The sequence below is a fragment of the Perca flavescens genome, chromosome 20 (genome assembly GCF_004354835.1).
Source record: "Perca flavescens isolate YP-PL-M2 chromosome 20, PFLA_1.0, whole genome shotgun sequence".
In the NCBI taxonomy this organism is placed as follows: domain Eukaryota; kingdom Metazoa; phylum Chordata; class Actinopteri; order Perciformes; family Percidae; genus Perca; species Perca flavescens.
This window is the reverse complement of record NC_041350.1, coordinates 18,115,338-18,131,191: the sequence shown is the minus strand read 5'-3', so window position 1 is coordinate 18,131,191 and position 15,854 is coordinate 18,115,338. Positions and strand designations below refer to the sequence as shown.

The following is a 15,854-nucleotide window of genomic DNA, read 5'->3' as shown; positions in this document are numbered from 1 at the left end:
AAATACATAATAAACTATTTGGACACAAACCTGACCTGAAAAAGAGGGATGATGTTAATATTTTAAAATAAATGCTTTGGTACATCTTTTTCATGTTTCATTATTTTAATAATGTGTATTTTATTGTGGCAGATGGTCAACAAAAATATCCCTTGTGAAGATAATAAACAAACTTGAGCTTGTGCGCTAGGGGACAGACTAAGCAGGATTTCCTCTGATCTGTGTCGTTGCAACAGCCAACCACCATGTTGCACCCTTCAGCATGCACGTAGAGAGGACTTTATATAATCAACTGTGGGGTAGTCTCCATTTAAATACACACATGCAAACACTGAAACATACACTGATACACACAGCCTTTACTACTCACACACGCACACGCACATACACAATAAGTCCCTCCCATTGTGGGGTATTCAGAAAATTCAGCTTAGTATAGGTTTTGTTATTAATAGCTGACTACAGACTGACTTTTTCTGTGATTCACCACGTCACTTAGTGCCATGCCCCTCAACCAATCAACTGTTGGCCCCTGCTGAGCATGCTCAGTGAGGCTGCCGTCAACGATGTCATTTGGCACACATCCTCTCCTCTCCTCTACCTACTCTCCTCCCCTTCTCCTCTCCTCTTTTTAATGATCTTACTGTTCTTGGGAATAATCCAAATCTAACATTCAAGACTCTTTCTCTGAATTCATTCATTTCAGAACACAAGCATACCTTTACAGGTGGTACATTAAATAATACAAAAAATCAATGTATTATTATCATTTTAATTGTGATACACTACTATTGTTATTGTAAAGATTGTGAGACCGTGGCTTAAACAAAATGGTAGACCCTCTCTCTGTGGTATTGTTCATAGTGTGTTGTCTTTTACCACTTTCTTCAATTCAATTTTATTTATAGTATCAAATCATAACAAGAGTTATCTCGAGACACTTTACAGATAGAGTAGGTCTAGACCACAAACTATAGTTTACAAAGCCCCAACAATTCTAGTAATTCCCTTCCATTATCCACAGCCTAAAACCTTTGCTTTATTTCCAAAGAACAAATAGTGACTGTCTTTCTGGTTTGTTCATTAAAGCAATAACCAGGGGCAGGGGGCACAGTCTATTTACAATCCTCACTGCCTGTGGAAAGAAGCTATTTAGCATCCTGCTGGATCTGGTGCTGGTGCTCCTGTACCTTTTTTCCCCGATGGCAGGAGGGAGAACAGGCTGTGGGAAGGAGCATGAGGGTCCTTTATCATGCTGCTGGCTCTGCGAGTGAAACCGCTCCAGCAGGAAGGGAAGGGGGGCACCAATACTTTTACTGTCCGTCTTCATAATCCTGTGCAACTGTTATCTCTCGTTAAGGACATTTTCAAGCAAAAATGCCGAAAATGTAACTATTCAAATTTTTCAAGCGTTTTGCATTATTGTAGAGTAAATTTTCTGGGATCGCTTTGTGCTCTAGGATATTGTGATGGCTGTTTTCTTTTTGCTGTTTTGATGTTTTATTAACTAAACAATTAATCTTTTAACAGATAAAAACAATACTATGTTTATAAATATATATATATATATATATATATATATATATATATATATATATATATATATATATATATATTAATAACAATAATATCAATATATTTTTAGTTGCAGGCAGCCCTAGCTATAACCAAAAACTCCAGTTACAATGACATTTTAGTTGAAAGTTTTTCTTTCTGCACTTTCTTTCATTTCACTCCACATTCCACCCAGACAAAAACAGCAACCTCACTAATCTGGTGCTGAGTAATCTCATAATCTGGATTTGACCGCTGCGTACACATTGCCTCATTGAGCTCCACCTGTCAATTAACTGGAGAGAGATTTTAAACGGCTCGTCTCTCAATGCTGTCTGCTTCTCTCTGACACGGACAACCACAAAGACATGCATATACAGTATAGTATACACTCTGCAGAAGACTTGATATTGCCGTGTTTTTATTGATTCAAAATTGGCATAGTTTTTGTGAAACTACAAGCCAATTTCTTTTATCTCACAAATACATAAACTAAAGACTAATTATACTGTACACCAGAAAACAAAAGAGTTGGGAGGTGGAGACAACTTTGTTCCTCTTGGATCTCTATTACTGGCAAAAGATAGAGGGTGGTGCAAGAGAAAAGGCCTTGATGTTATCTAAAGTTAACCTGACTACACCAGATGGATTGCTTAGCATTTGCTCGGCATATCCATCTGGGAACTTTCCGTTGGAGAACTTTTGGGAAGGGGCGGAAATACTGGTTATTTGATTGGATGAACCATCTGTCTATCACCTATGTTGGTGATAGACGGGCCAAATCAACCAATCAGATCCACGAAGCGTAGGAAAATACAACCACAAGCCCGCCCCTGCTGCTGCAGGCAAAGCATAGCTCGTTAGCTCAGCATGCAAACATGTCGGTAAAGGATATTTGCCGTTTGTGTAACGAGAATTTAGGAATAAAAGGCACCATTTCAGGTTCCTGGAGCATATTCCAAAAGAAGGATCCAAGAGAAAAAAAGCATTAGCGAGCGGCTACCGCTGTCTGAAAATACTGGTTAGCTGATTGGATAAACCATCTGTCTATCACCACCTAACCCACCTCAAAACCAACGCTGATTGGCCCGGTCGATTGGCTAACGGCTCCAAATTTTCTCTCCCTCAAGATGCCAGACTGATCTGCGAGTGGAAAACTGGAGCTTGCGAGATCAGGACGGTCTCACGAGGCTAATCTAAAGTAAAAGGGTTAATTCTTTGTTTTAGAATTTGGAGTGGCCGTCTTAGACATGGTCAGACCGCATGCTAAAATGTTATAGCATATTACCAAGTATTAAATATTAACATGGGGCTGACCAAAATCTTCTATCCCGATATAGGTCATTTCATATCTCAGTGTTTAGAATGCTACCATGTTGGATTAATTAGGTTACGTTGCCCTGTGTGAACGATTGTGAGTGTTAAAGGTCCCATGACATAGTGCTTTTTGGATGCTTTTATATAGACCTTAGTGGTCCCCTAATACTGTTTCTGAACTCTCTTTCCCGAAATTCAGCCTTGGTGCAGAATTACAGCCACTAGAGCCAGACCCACAATAAGCTTTCCTTAGTATGTGCCATTTCTGTGTTTATAGCTATTGAGGAGGAGAGAGGATGGGGGCTTGACCAACTGCCACTTTGCTTGTTTGAAAGCCATGATGTCTCTCTCTCAGGGGTGGGCCAAATTATCTTGGCTGGCAAAGCAGAGAAAGGGGAGGTAACCTTTCCCCTTATGACCTCATAAGGATGAGATTCCAGATCATTTTCTCAAAGGCAGAGCAGGATACCTAGGGCTCGGTTTACACCTATTGCCATTTCTAGCCACTGGGGAACCATAGTCAGGTTGGGGCAACTCATATTAATGTTAAAAAAACCCTCATAATGGTTGTCTTTCTGTACATGTTATCACATGTACATGACTTGTGACTTTTCCAGGTTATAACAAACAAAATATGGCAGCCACCAAAGTATGATAGACAGCAGCAAGTTTTAAAGCATGTATATGGTTTAAGCTTTAACACATTGTAAGACGTCACTTTGGGCTTAGCAACTTGTCATGGGCATTTGTCAAATGATTGATCAATACAAAAATCAAAGTAAGGAAGCAGGCATTTCTCAGTTCACATGAGCAATAGGTAAACCCCTCTGGGCAGACTGTAGGTCATGGTAGGATGTTTTGTGTAGCATCTGACCCCGATGGTCTTGGATAAGATTGGAGTAGGCTTTTAGCCTATTCACCTATGGCTTGATATTGAGTTATATTATATTGATATAATATATTGAGTTTCCCCCTTTTTTTTCTGAACCTCTTACATCATGATCCATAGAAAAGCCTACAGTATTTTCTGACCCATCTGTTCTATCTTTTCCTGGAACCCAGTGCTACATTAGACCTGCATTATGCAATTAAACCTCCTTTATATCATCCCCATCAGTGGTCCATGGTTTAAGAATCATCTTGTAAAAAAAAAAAAATAGCATCACAAACAAACATATAGTGCATACATGTTTAAGTACACACAGTGTACAGGCCTATTGTGTACATTATTTTTTACATTTTGTAACATTTAGTATTGCAATTTCTTTACAAGGTCATGATTTATCTGTGTTTTAAGCCATCACAGTAGGAGATTAATTAATAGTAGAAATTTAAATAAAAAATGTAAATATTCCTCTTTTGATATTCTTAAAACCTTGCTGCACCTTCTTTAATTAACAAACGCATACAATCTGACTTCACTCCACACTTTATAAACGAAACTAAACACTTTGCAATACTTTGAATAATGACTTAGCATAATTTTAGTTAATTTGGGTTCATTACAGTACATGTTTTTTGACCAGGCTTAAGTTGGTTCCTCAATTTTCATTAACTGGTCTTTAGCAAACAGCTGTTAAGTGATCTGTTTTCAAGTTTGAACCATATCATATGTGATGATGCACAATCCTGACCAGATGGGAAGGCTCCCTTACACTTACATGAAAGAATGTTTAGGTCTAGGTGATATAGCTGTTTGTTTTCTGAAGGGTCACGGGAATTAAGGTTTGTTATTTAACCCTTTGCTTTTGTGTTCATCTAAGCTCTATAATGCACACTCGCATTTCACCATAGAGAAGCAGGCTGAAGCGGAAATGAGACAGCTCAGTTTCCACTTCAAGGGGAATGCTTAATTAAAAAAACTTTTAGGTTCGAAAGTAGTTTGTCTATTCTGTTCGCAAGCACCTCGGTCCTAGCTGCATCACTGTTGTGCCACTAATGACGTTAAATCAAACCCTCTCGTGTAATATTGCCTAAATATAGAATATATTGATATATTGAATCCATGCTATTATCCCCCATACTTATTATTATTCAGTGTGCCGATGTGCTGCAATAGCAGCAATCGGCAGAATGACTATTATCCCCCATACTTATTATTATTATTATTATTATTATTATTATTATTATTATTATTATTCTTATATATTATATATTATTTTCATCTTCCGCCACATTTTTGTCCCGCTACTAGCCACGGAGGATTGCCAACACATGCACATAAATACATCAAAACGTGTAATGATTGGGAACGGTGTGCTATTTGTTTTCTAAGAGAAACGGCGCAAAAAAGACTTTAATGGGAAATCTTTGGGAAATCACTTAACATAGCTCAAAACAACCCCTCTTTGGGGCCATTCTGTCAATGTAGAAAAATAATTAAAAGTTTAAACCAAAGACAAGACTTTGGCCTTTATTGGGCTGAATGGGCATTCTGATATCAAGCACGGTTTCTACCAAATCACAGTTTATGAATCGTCTAGTTTTCAGACAGTTTCAGATTTTTCAATATGTGTGTGTGTATGGGGACGGAATGTTGCGAGCCAGAGGGGAGGACAGAGGATGAAGCAGCAGTACGATTCTCTGAAATTTTCCAAACAAATTGTTCTCTCCCCTACAGTTTTCACTCTTCATACATCATGGTTGGTCAAAATGTAGGAACGTTTGTGCCGGTTGCAGACATGTAACTATGGAATCCACCGGACTTAAAACTTTGGCTGAGTTCATACCAACTGCCGATAAAAACAATGAAAAGAAATAACTGGAAGAACGCAGACGGTTCCCTTTTTGTTACCTGCTCTGTGTCGCATATATTTGACACCACAAACATAAAAACCACATCAATGCGTTTGCCAGACTCCTATCTCTTTCCATTCCATATTTCTGTCAGCATGGTGCTTGCTAGTCAGTCTGATGCACCCCTTAACACAGGAAACGTATTACCGATGAACTACATACTGTATCTGTTTGTTGCTCTTCCTGCTAGGTGCTGGAGAAATTCATGTCTCGCCTTGTCCAGAACCGGGTGATGGCACACAAAGACCTGCGGACTCTCAGCAAATACCAGATTATCCTCGCCAGGGATCAGTTCCGCAAGAACCCACCACCATACATCAAGGCATGGAGTCTGCTCAATGAATCTTTGGGTGCTATTGTGTCCTACACTGTGTGCTGTAGTATACAATTTTACATGAATATACAGCCATTCAGAATTAGTTAGTTGTAAAAGCTTATCAGACAACTCAAAAATATAAATGCATATATCAGTAAATTATATTGTTAGTTAAATAATAGAAATGCTGTGTAAAAAAATCTACAGCTTTCTACGTATAAAACAGCCATGGTCCTTAATGAGGACAAGAGACGTGCTTAAAAGATGAAGATACTGCAATGCAGATAGACAAATGGGGTCTGTTAAATTCAAGTTTGCTTGCTAAATTTGTTAGTTCATTAGCTGGCTGAAATGCTTTTGCTACTGTTACTGAGTTTATACAGTGTACAGTTGTTTTTATAAAGAAAGTTAGCTTTGGCTATGTAGCTAGCTCAAAAGGCTGGTGTTTAGTGTGTTTACCCGTCAGTGTTTTCAGTTAAACGGGACCTCCAAATTTACATATCAAAGTCTGTTTACAGGTCTTGGGGAGTACTACTGCATACTGTGTGTAGAGAACTGCGCAAAATCTGATAAACCGCCTCAACTGATGTCCCCTGAGGTCACACACACACACACACACACACAAAAACAACCCAGTCACCACTCTGAACATACCCATCTCATTATCATATCAGCGTGAGGAAAAATTGAAATGTTGCATGGTGAATATACGGAATACGTAAATGTGTGCTAAGACCGAACACGTGAACGTGAAAGATAACTATAGTAGGAGAGTGAAATAAATTACGTTTTCATTTATTTCATTAAGAAAAGTACAAAGATTTATATTTCTTTTAGCATTCGATTTAAATTATTTAACTAACAACTATATTGATTCATTCAGTTATTACTTGTATTACTTTTGCTTGTCTGATAACCTTTTACGTCTGCAGCTTCAGGGCTCCATAAAGCTGTACCCAAGGCTTTAGAAACTAATCAATCAATCAAGCAGTGAGGTTGACTGTTTATAAATGTGACCCATTCAGTTAATTGGATTTGTACTGTATTTTCTTTTAAAGCTTTTACAGCAGTGTCTGGTATAGTTGATTTGAAAATGAATTGATTTCCTGTCCAAGTTTAGATATTCCAGATAAGCATCAAAGTGTTTATATTTAGTATACACAATTTAAATACCATTTCAGAAATAGGCTAAATACAGTGTTTAAATTAATTACATTTTATTTCCAAATGACAATCATGCCTTAATGTACTTTGAAATACAGTAGAAGCAGTGTAAACAATGGTATTTTTTTAATTCAAATTTGTACCAGTGGTCTCCTTTATGGACTGACATGTTCTCCTGCTCTCTACAGGGTCCGCAGCACGGGATGCTGGAGGGCACCTTTGCCCTCTGCATCAGCCTGTACCATGGCTACGAGCTGCTGATGCAGATGGGGCTCCGATCGCTCTTCTTTTACATCCAGGGAATCATGGACGGTTCCAGAGGTCGGTTACCTGACCTCCTGGCTTTCATTGTATTACGTTGCCCTTCATCCACAGATACAACTCCCTTTCATACCCCAGATTGATCAGTGCTCCTGGGTGTGTAACTCTACACTCCATAACGTGTCATGTCTGTGTGTGATATGTGCATTCTTCATGCTTTGTTTGATTCAGACATGTCCAGGGCCAGAAATGAGCTGCAGAGGACCCCCACCTTAGTGGACCTTTACCGTGAGATGGAAGCAATGTTTGTGAAGCCACCTGCTGGTACCTAAGAACTTATTCATACCATATTAGTCACATTTCTGAACCTTTTTTGTGTACTTCAATGAGGCATTATGATGGGATTTTCTTGATTTTTTTTGTGCAGCTATCAAGGTACTTTAAGATATAGGAAGGAATACACAGAGTATCTATTTGACTAACATCCACTATATTGATACTTGTAGGTCCAGATGAGCCATTCATTTACGGTCACCCCAAACTGGAGAAACTGGAGGAGGTGGTGCTGCAGCACTTCAGACAGTGGGCTGAGAGCTCAGCAGACAATACTGGTGATTTACTGCACGTATTATATATTATAAATGCAATTTTTGTTTTGTGTTGAAGCTTAAATCTAGAGTTATCTTCACAGCAAACAGAAAGCATATGGCACTGTGTTAAAGCTGTTTAAGCTTGTTGCCATGCTTACATTAAAGATTCAACATTGGAGTTCAATAGTGCCGCAGTGTTTCAGATCTTCAGCTATGAAGATATTATGCATGCAGAGACAAACTGTTCTCCTAAACAAGAAAAAGCAGGAACAATAACCACAGTACAGCATTTGTTGCAGCATAATTCAACCTACAAGAGCTAATCATTTTAACCTAGACTTTGATGAGAGTATACACTTAACATAGTAGATTTGGAGAGGATAACATAACGCAGCATTCCAGCATCTGAATCAAACTGGCATAAGAAATCGGTTCATGGTTACTGTAGGAATTTGTAATTAGAGATGCAGCGATAGACCGGCTGGGGACTGGAATTGGCCAGTTTTCATGTGCTCAGCAGGTCAGTCTGACATATGCCGATTTTATGCCGGTCAGTGCTACAAATAATTGACAACATAAGTTATACAAATCACAGTTCTCAAGGACGCACGCCCACACGGACGCGACAGCACAGACACCGTGTGTCGCGGGTACTCACTTGCGGTGTGTCCGCGCTATTCTCGCACATGTAGGGAACCTCGTGAATTAACCTGCAACATGTCAGCTGTTTGGAAATTCTTCAGCATGTGTGCAGAAGATAACAACATTTTTTTAGTTGGATATTGGATGTGAAAAGAAGGAAATGGTTCTAACATTGCACTTTACAGGAGTAATTTATATAGTTTTTATTTTATAGTGATCCATTATCTGTTCAAAAATGTTTCTATGTTATGTGCAAAATGTTCTATTAAAGAAAAGATAGAAAATAAATATTTATGTGTGCTGTAAAGTGGTTAGAAAAAATTAAATTGGAATCGGCTAAAATTGGTATCGACTGGCCTAACTCAAAGAAAATTGGAAATCGGAATCAGCCTAGAAAGTTGTAATCGGTGCATCTCTATTTGTAATCAATATGTTTCTCTTCTGTCACGTTAATATCCAGGTTCGGGTCCTCAGGAAGTAAGTACGCGTGTGATGATCTTTTCATCATTCCGTGAGAGCGTACACGAGATCGCAGCCATGTTGAACCGCCATGCTCCGCTGATAAGGGTCATGACCTTTATGGGCCAAGCCTCAGGGAAGGGAGTCAAAGGCTTCACCCAAAAGGAACAACTGGAGGTAGAGTGGCTTGTTTTATCATCAGGGGCATATTAAAACAATACGGTGTGGTATATATAGTGAGTTAAAATATATTAAAAAAGTGCCCTTGTGGTAAGAATGAATTAAGGGGTGGCTGTGGCTCAGGAGGTAGAGCACATCATCTTTAACCACCATCGGTGTATGAATGTGTGTGTGTGAATGAGAAGCAAATTATAAAGGGCTTTGTCCGGGATGGTAGAAATGTGCTGTCTAAATGTACATGCTATATTCCAAGAACAACTTATTAAAAAGCCTACATCAAGCTCAATATTTGGCTGTGTCAACTTTAACACTTTATTTTCCAATGGACAGTTCCATTTTTCAAGTTCTGATAGTTAGTCACATGAGTTTTACTATTTAAACCTTTGTTCACTTGTGTTGTAGGTGGTGTTCAGGTTCCGTCAGGGAGGCTTCAACACACTGGTGTCGACCTGTGTCGGGGAGGAGGGGCTGGATATCGGAGAGGTGGACCTCATTGTTTGCTTCGATGCACAGAAGAGTCCCATCCGCCTGGTGCAGCGGATGGGACGTACCGGACGTAAGCGGCAGGGACGAATTGTTGTCATCCTGGCTGAGGGACGCGAGGAGAGGGTGAGTGTTCTACCAAGTGAGTTGAAATGAGCCTTGATCAAACGTTTGATCATCTACCAAATGCACATAACCCCACACAGATCCACAAAACCACCTATATTAAACTGTGTTTTCCTCAGACCTACAACCAGAGCCAGAGCAATAAGCGCAGCGTGGACAAGTCTATTGTCAGCAAAAAAAGCGCATTCCACATGTACCCCAACAGTCCCCGCATGCTGCCCGATGGGGTGAACCCCACCCTGCATAAGATGCACATTACCTGTGGGCAGTTTGACCATCGGGAGAGCAGCAGACGGTCTGTCAGGGGTCGACGGTCCCACTCTGAGGGACGGGCCTCACTCATCCACCCTCAAAACCTGAGTGAGTAATAAGGCAGGGGGAGATTTTTGTCATACAGAATGGAAACAGAGAAAAAATAGGTTTCTTGATTGGAGAAACCTGGGTCTCTGATTTTGTGTGTGTCTAATGTGGTAGTTTGGCAGGGCAGTGCAACATCAGACGGGTTTCTTAGCAGTACTGAATATTCCCTCTGGGCGTCCACCATGAGGCTGGACGAAGATGAAGCTCATCCAACCCTGAAACGATCCCATTTCATGACCCTACCAAGTGATCTACCACCTCAGGTTTCTTTCTTTTCTCGTTGTTCCATTCTGTCTGTCTTGTGTTGGTCTGAAAGGTACCAGACAATAAAAGACAATGAAGATTAAGCTGTTGTGAGCTAGGGTTGGGATTCCCCGGAGGCCCCACAATTCGATATTATCGTGATTTAAAACATATTGTTAAGTATTGAAATGTATTACTTTTTTTTCCAACTTCAAATTATGTCCCCAAACATCTGTTTTATCTAAAAAGATAAATTTCAGTCAGTTCATCACTTATTGTTGCAAAATGGGATTGTCAAACTGATAAACTGACCAACACTGTCATGAAAACTTGTCATAAATGTTGTAAAAATAGTTAAATATTATATAATAAAAGATTAATACTTGCCGTCGGTGTGTCGATACAGTATTTCCACGGAAAATATTCCGATACTATGCTGTATCGATTTCCGCCTACACCCCTATTGTGAGCCCATTTTGAGGCTAGCATACCCATCCATGCCATGAAACCCACATACAGATGTTTTTTTTTTAATAAGACCCTTTAATAATGGAAAATACATTAAAAAAATAAATAACCTATTGTCTGTAGTTTAGAAAAAAGACAATGTTCTTGCACTGAGTCTACACACAAAACCGAGATGCCTGTCAGTCAAGCATTTAAATTGTAATAACTTTTAATGAAACCAATGTTTTGACATTGCCATTGGGAGAAGTTTATTTATATAAACAGACACATTGGAAGTAGTGAAATTGAATTGAGATCACAACATCTTGTAGAAAAATTTAACTGAAATTTAGATTTTTTTTTTTTTTTTTTATGGACCTCCACAGATTTTGATATTTTTCAGAGCCATTAATGGTAATGCATCTTAGTAAAATTGTCCCGCTTTTGACATTGCATGGTGGCAGAGACTTTAGACAGATTTGCTGTAATTTCAGGTGGCTAACTCTTAACCCGAAGGTTGGAAAGTTATGTGTATAAAAGACACTAATTTTAGTCATAAAATGTAATGTGTGCAAGAACCTTGTTATATTCTTCCTATATGTCTTTTATGAAGCGCTTGAATATAGTTTTACTATTTTACTAACATCTTTATGATATAATGTTATGCCCCAAAGGAGGAAGTTTCCAAAAGTGGACCACCGTCCAGAGAGCTATCTTTGTGGGAGTGGAGACACTGGCAGCACAAAGCGCTTCCTACCAATGTTGTTGATCATTCCCTCCGCTGCCACCACTTCATTAAGGTGATGGAGCTCGTAGACGGCATGAGAGAGGAAAATGAGGTGAGAACAGGAATAACAACAAATTATTGTATGATAATATGTATTATTTCTGTGAGCACCAAGACAGAAGCTAATGTAGTCCTTCTCTATGGCATTGAGAAGAATGACTGAGCTTAGGTCTTTAGTGTGTCAACAGCTCAATGAGTTAATAAGATGAGCATTTAACCACTAATTCAAAGTATATGCCAATTAATCAAAGTTCCTGGTGTTAGGCAAACTGTTCAACCAAAGGGCCCCAAACATATTGCGAACATTTTGCTTAGTTTTGTTAAAAGAAAGACAGTAGTCTGTTTTTATGAAAGGGAGACCGAGCTTTATAAACTCACTAGGCTGAAAGAAGTCAGCTGAGTTTCATGAGAACATAAAATTGTGGTTTGTGTTGCATCACTAGATTCATTGTTTTGAGCTGGAAGGCAAATTCCTGGCATGATAAACAGGCTCTATGGTGAAATTGTGGTGTGAGTTAAAAAACGTTTTTTCTTTTTATACAACTGGGTGTTCCCCAACTGCTCCTCCTCGTGCCTTCTTTCTGCCAAATTAGATTAAACCAAAAAACTGATAAAAGAATTAACATTCTATATTTGAAACAGCACAAGGAAATGTGAGATATGTAGATTGTAGATTGATTGACTGATTGACTTATACTGATGAGTGCCAAAATAATTTTATAGACTAGTTGTTCTCCCTCCTGTAATAAAGCTGCCAAAAGAGCAAGGCTGGATGTTCATCTCATCTGTGTTTTCTAACAGCTGAACTAATAGCAGCTTTGTTCACGGTCTTAACTGCTGGTTGGAATCCATCCTATTATTTAGTAGTTTGAATGGATCAGTTATATCAGCAGGGACGTCACTAGGATTGAAAGAAAGGGGGGGGCTTAGCCTCCAGGCTATGCAAAACTTTACCTTGCAAAATCTTACTTACAAATGTTACTCTAATGTTTGCTTTTAGATACACTCACCTAAAGGATTATTAGGAACACCATAATAATACCATGTTTGACCCTATTCCATCAATATGGGCCAACATTTCTAAAGAATGCTTCCAGAACCTTGTTGAATCAATGACACAAAGAATTAAGGCGGTTCTAAAGGCGAAAGGGACCCCCCACACCGTTACACCACCACCACCAGCCTGCCCAGTGGTAACAAGGCATGACGGATCCATGTTCTCATTCTGTTTACGCCAAATTCTGACTCTACCATCTGAATGTCTCAACAGAAATCGAGACTCATCAGACCAGGCAACATTTTTCCAGTCTTCAACTGTCCAATTTTGTGCGCTTTGTGCAAATTGTAGCCTCATTTTCCTATTTTTAGTGGAGATGAGTGGTACCCGGTGGGGTCTTCTGCTGGTGTAGCCCAGCCGCCTCAAGGTTGTGCGCGGTGTGGCTTCACAAATGCTTTGCTGCATACCTCGGTTGTAACGAGTGGTTATTTGAGTCCAAGTTGATATTCTATCAGCTTGAATCAGTCAGCCCATTCTCCTCTGACCTCTAGCATCAACAAGGCCTTTTCTACCCCCCAGGACTGCCGCATACTGGATGTTTTTCCTTTTTCAGACCATTCTTTGTAAACCCTAGAAATGGTTGTGCGTGAAAATCCCAGTCACTGAGCAGATTGTGAAATACTCAGACCAGCCCGTCTGACACCAACAACCATGCCATGCTCAAAGTTGCTTAGATCACCTTTCTTTCTCATTCTGACATTCAGTTTGGAGTTCAGGAGATTGTCTAGACCTGGACTACACCCCTTAATGCATTGAAGCAACTGCCATGGGATTAGTTGATAAGATAACTGCATTAAAGAGAAATTGAACAGGTGTTCCTAATAATCCTTTAGGTGAGTGTACATCAAAGCTGCATGGGGGGAACTTACTTAGGCCTGACTGTGCTCCTGCTAAGTTATTCTTTAGGCTTAACTGCTATCCATCTGCTCGTGTAAATCCGGGATAAAGTAATATCATACCTAATTCCTCTCTCTATTAGATAAGTTGCAAAATAAGACTATTTAATTACACTAATTACTATTACTGCACAGCAGAGTGGTTGAATTGGTGTCATGTCAACATCCAAAATGTCATGTCAGTAAAACAGACAAACAGAGGTCAGTGTACCATGACAAATAGCAGTACTATAGAAAGAATAAAATAATAAATAGCCATTGTTGCATACTTTATCTTGTAAACTGTTGATAAGGATCCTATTTAAAGTAGCTGCTGTCTGTATTTAATAACCTGATGGCGGAGGAATAAAAGTTTCGTAGATTGCTATATGTATGTATGTTTGTATGAATGTATGCTCATGTATAGCCTAGCCTACATAATAATAATAATAATAATAATAATAATAATAATAATAATAATAATTATAGTTTGGTTAATTTAGTTTGGTTATGCCTTAGTGCCTAGACAAAGCCAACAAATGCCTGTTGTTAGAAGAAAACAAAACACCCCACACTTTTTAAGCCCTGTAGACCAGTGGTTCTCAAACTTTTTGACATCAAGGACCCCCACATTGACAGAAACTAGACCACGGACCCCCATTTGATAAGTTTTTGTCCCAGGGTTCCCATCAGATAGGATTTTTGCCTAAGTCTATGAAAGCCATGACCAAATTATAGTGACAATCATTTTTTTCAATTTTTGCTGGGGACCCCCTGGAACTCCCTCAAGGACCACTGGGGGTCCCCGGACCCCACTTTGAGAACCATTGCTGTAGATCACTAACGTTACTGACCTCAATCAAGCCACCTCCCTCAGTTCAGCTGCCCTTCCAAACTCCTGCTTCTCTGTCTCTATCCTTGAATATCTTCCGGTATCCATCTGCTCAATGAATTGAAGGATATACCGGTACAATAGCATTAACAGTGACACTATGGCATTCTTGTTTTTCAGTGACATTCAATGGGGACTGATATTGTTTTAAATACTAGAGATACTATAGATAGCAGGCTATATTAATAGCAATTAATAGAGTTTCGGATAGCTATCTAGGTTAGTTATTTCTTGTATTTCACTTATTCACTCTAGCTAGACTATTGTTTTCCATAGCCAACTAAAATATCCCTTTATCTTTATCTAACGTAGCTGCGATGAGACAAGATGAAATCTGCAGCTACTTGCAACGCACCAGTCTGATACGTTTAAACAAATGAGACGAGACTGTGTATCACCTTCATAGCCATCAACTCTTTGTACTTCTGTCTAACTTTCCGGCTTTTTTGTAGCTGGATATATTATATTGTTTCTAAATATGAATTTTGATGCTTGCTATAGTTGCATTTTGTGTGATAAATCGGCTAAATCAAGATTTTATTTCTCTGATTTATTGCTTTGTTTTAATGCCGCCTGGCGATCTCTCTCTTCAGTCACTCTCTTCCTCCCTCGTCCACATACGTGCATGCAGGCGCTCGCTTGAGCCTCCGTCTCTGCCTTTTCCACCAGCTGAAAGTTCGTGAAATACAAATAAAACAGACTGCAGTGCACAACAACACAAACAGATGAATGGTGAAGGAAGATTGATTCAAAGTAGTGAAGGATAGAGTGCACTGTAAAAATTATTATTATTTGGGGGGGGCGCTTAGGAATATTTTGGGGTAGCTTCAACCTGCTAAAATAGGCCTAACGACGTCCCTGTATATCAGGAAGTTCATCAGATCAGAAAGTGCTCTGTGTTTGTATGGTGCAGTTTCATAAACAATATCAGTCAGGTAATTTAGCCACCATTACGCTCTCCCAGGCCCTGTTTTCATTTTGCCAATCCCTTTCCATTATCACTTCCAAATGTTGGTTATAAGAATGTTCCAGGCCATCTGCTATTTCACAAGATTGTATGATCGATAACACCCCTGAATTTCTCCAAATCCTTGAAATTAGGTCAGAGATTATGTTAAAACTGGCTATTGGCTGAGCTAACAAATGCCTACCTTTTTCTCCCCCCATGGGGTTTTCACCATACTAATGAGCCCACCTTTAAAAACAAAACTGGATTACAGTGCGAGATGGCAGCTAATGTCTCACAGGCCTTCATGAGTGAATTCAGGTCATGAAATACAGAGTGAACAAAAGCGGACTTTAATT

The 15,854-nt window shown here is 39.3% G+C and overlaps 1 protein-coding gene across 2 annotated transcripts in view; it reads left to right on the top strand.

The window, feature by feature from the left end:
• fancm (FA complementation group M) overlaps nt 1–15,854 on the top strand; it is a 50,395-nt gene that overhangs the window by 20,856 nt on the left and 13,685 nt on the right. Inside the window, exons 5-13 of one of the 2 annotated variants that reach the window (XM_028566670.1) lie at nt 5,858–5,989; nt 7,336–7,468; nt 7,640–7,732; nt 7,915–8,019; nt 9,101–9,276; nt 9,682–9,888; nt 10,008–10,248; nt 10,363–10,511; nt 11,613–11,777. In XM_028566670.1, the coding sequence (XP_028422471.1) occupies nt 5,858–5,989; nt 7,336–7,468; nt 7,640–7,732; nt 7,915–8,019; nt 9,101–9,276; nt 9,682–9,888; nt 10,008–10,248; nt 10,363–10,511; nt 11,613–11,777 (1,401 nt within the window). Of the gene's footprint in view, nt 1–5,857; nt 5,990–6,520; nt 6,582–7,335; nt 7,469–7,639; nt 7,733–7,914; nt 8,020–9,100; nt 9,277–9,681; nt 9,889–10,007; nt 10,249–10,362; nt 10,512–11,612; nt 11,778–15,854 lie in introns of those variants that run through there. The other variant, XM_028566671.1, reaches the window with a different exon arrangement.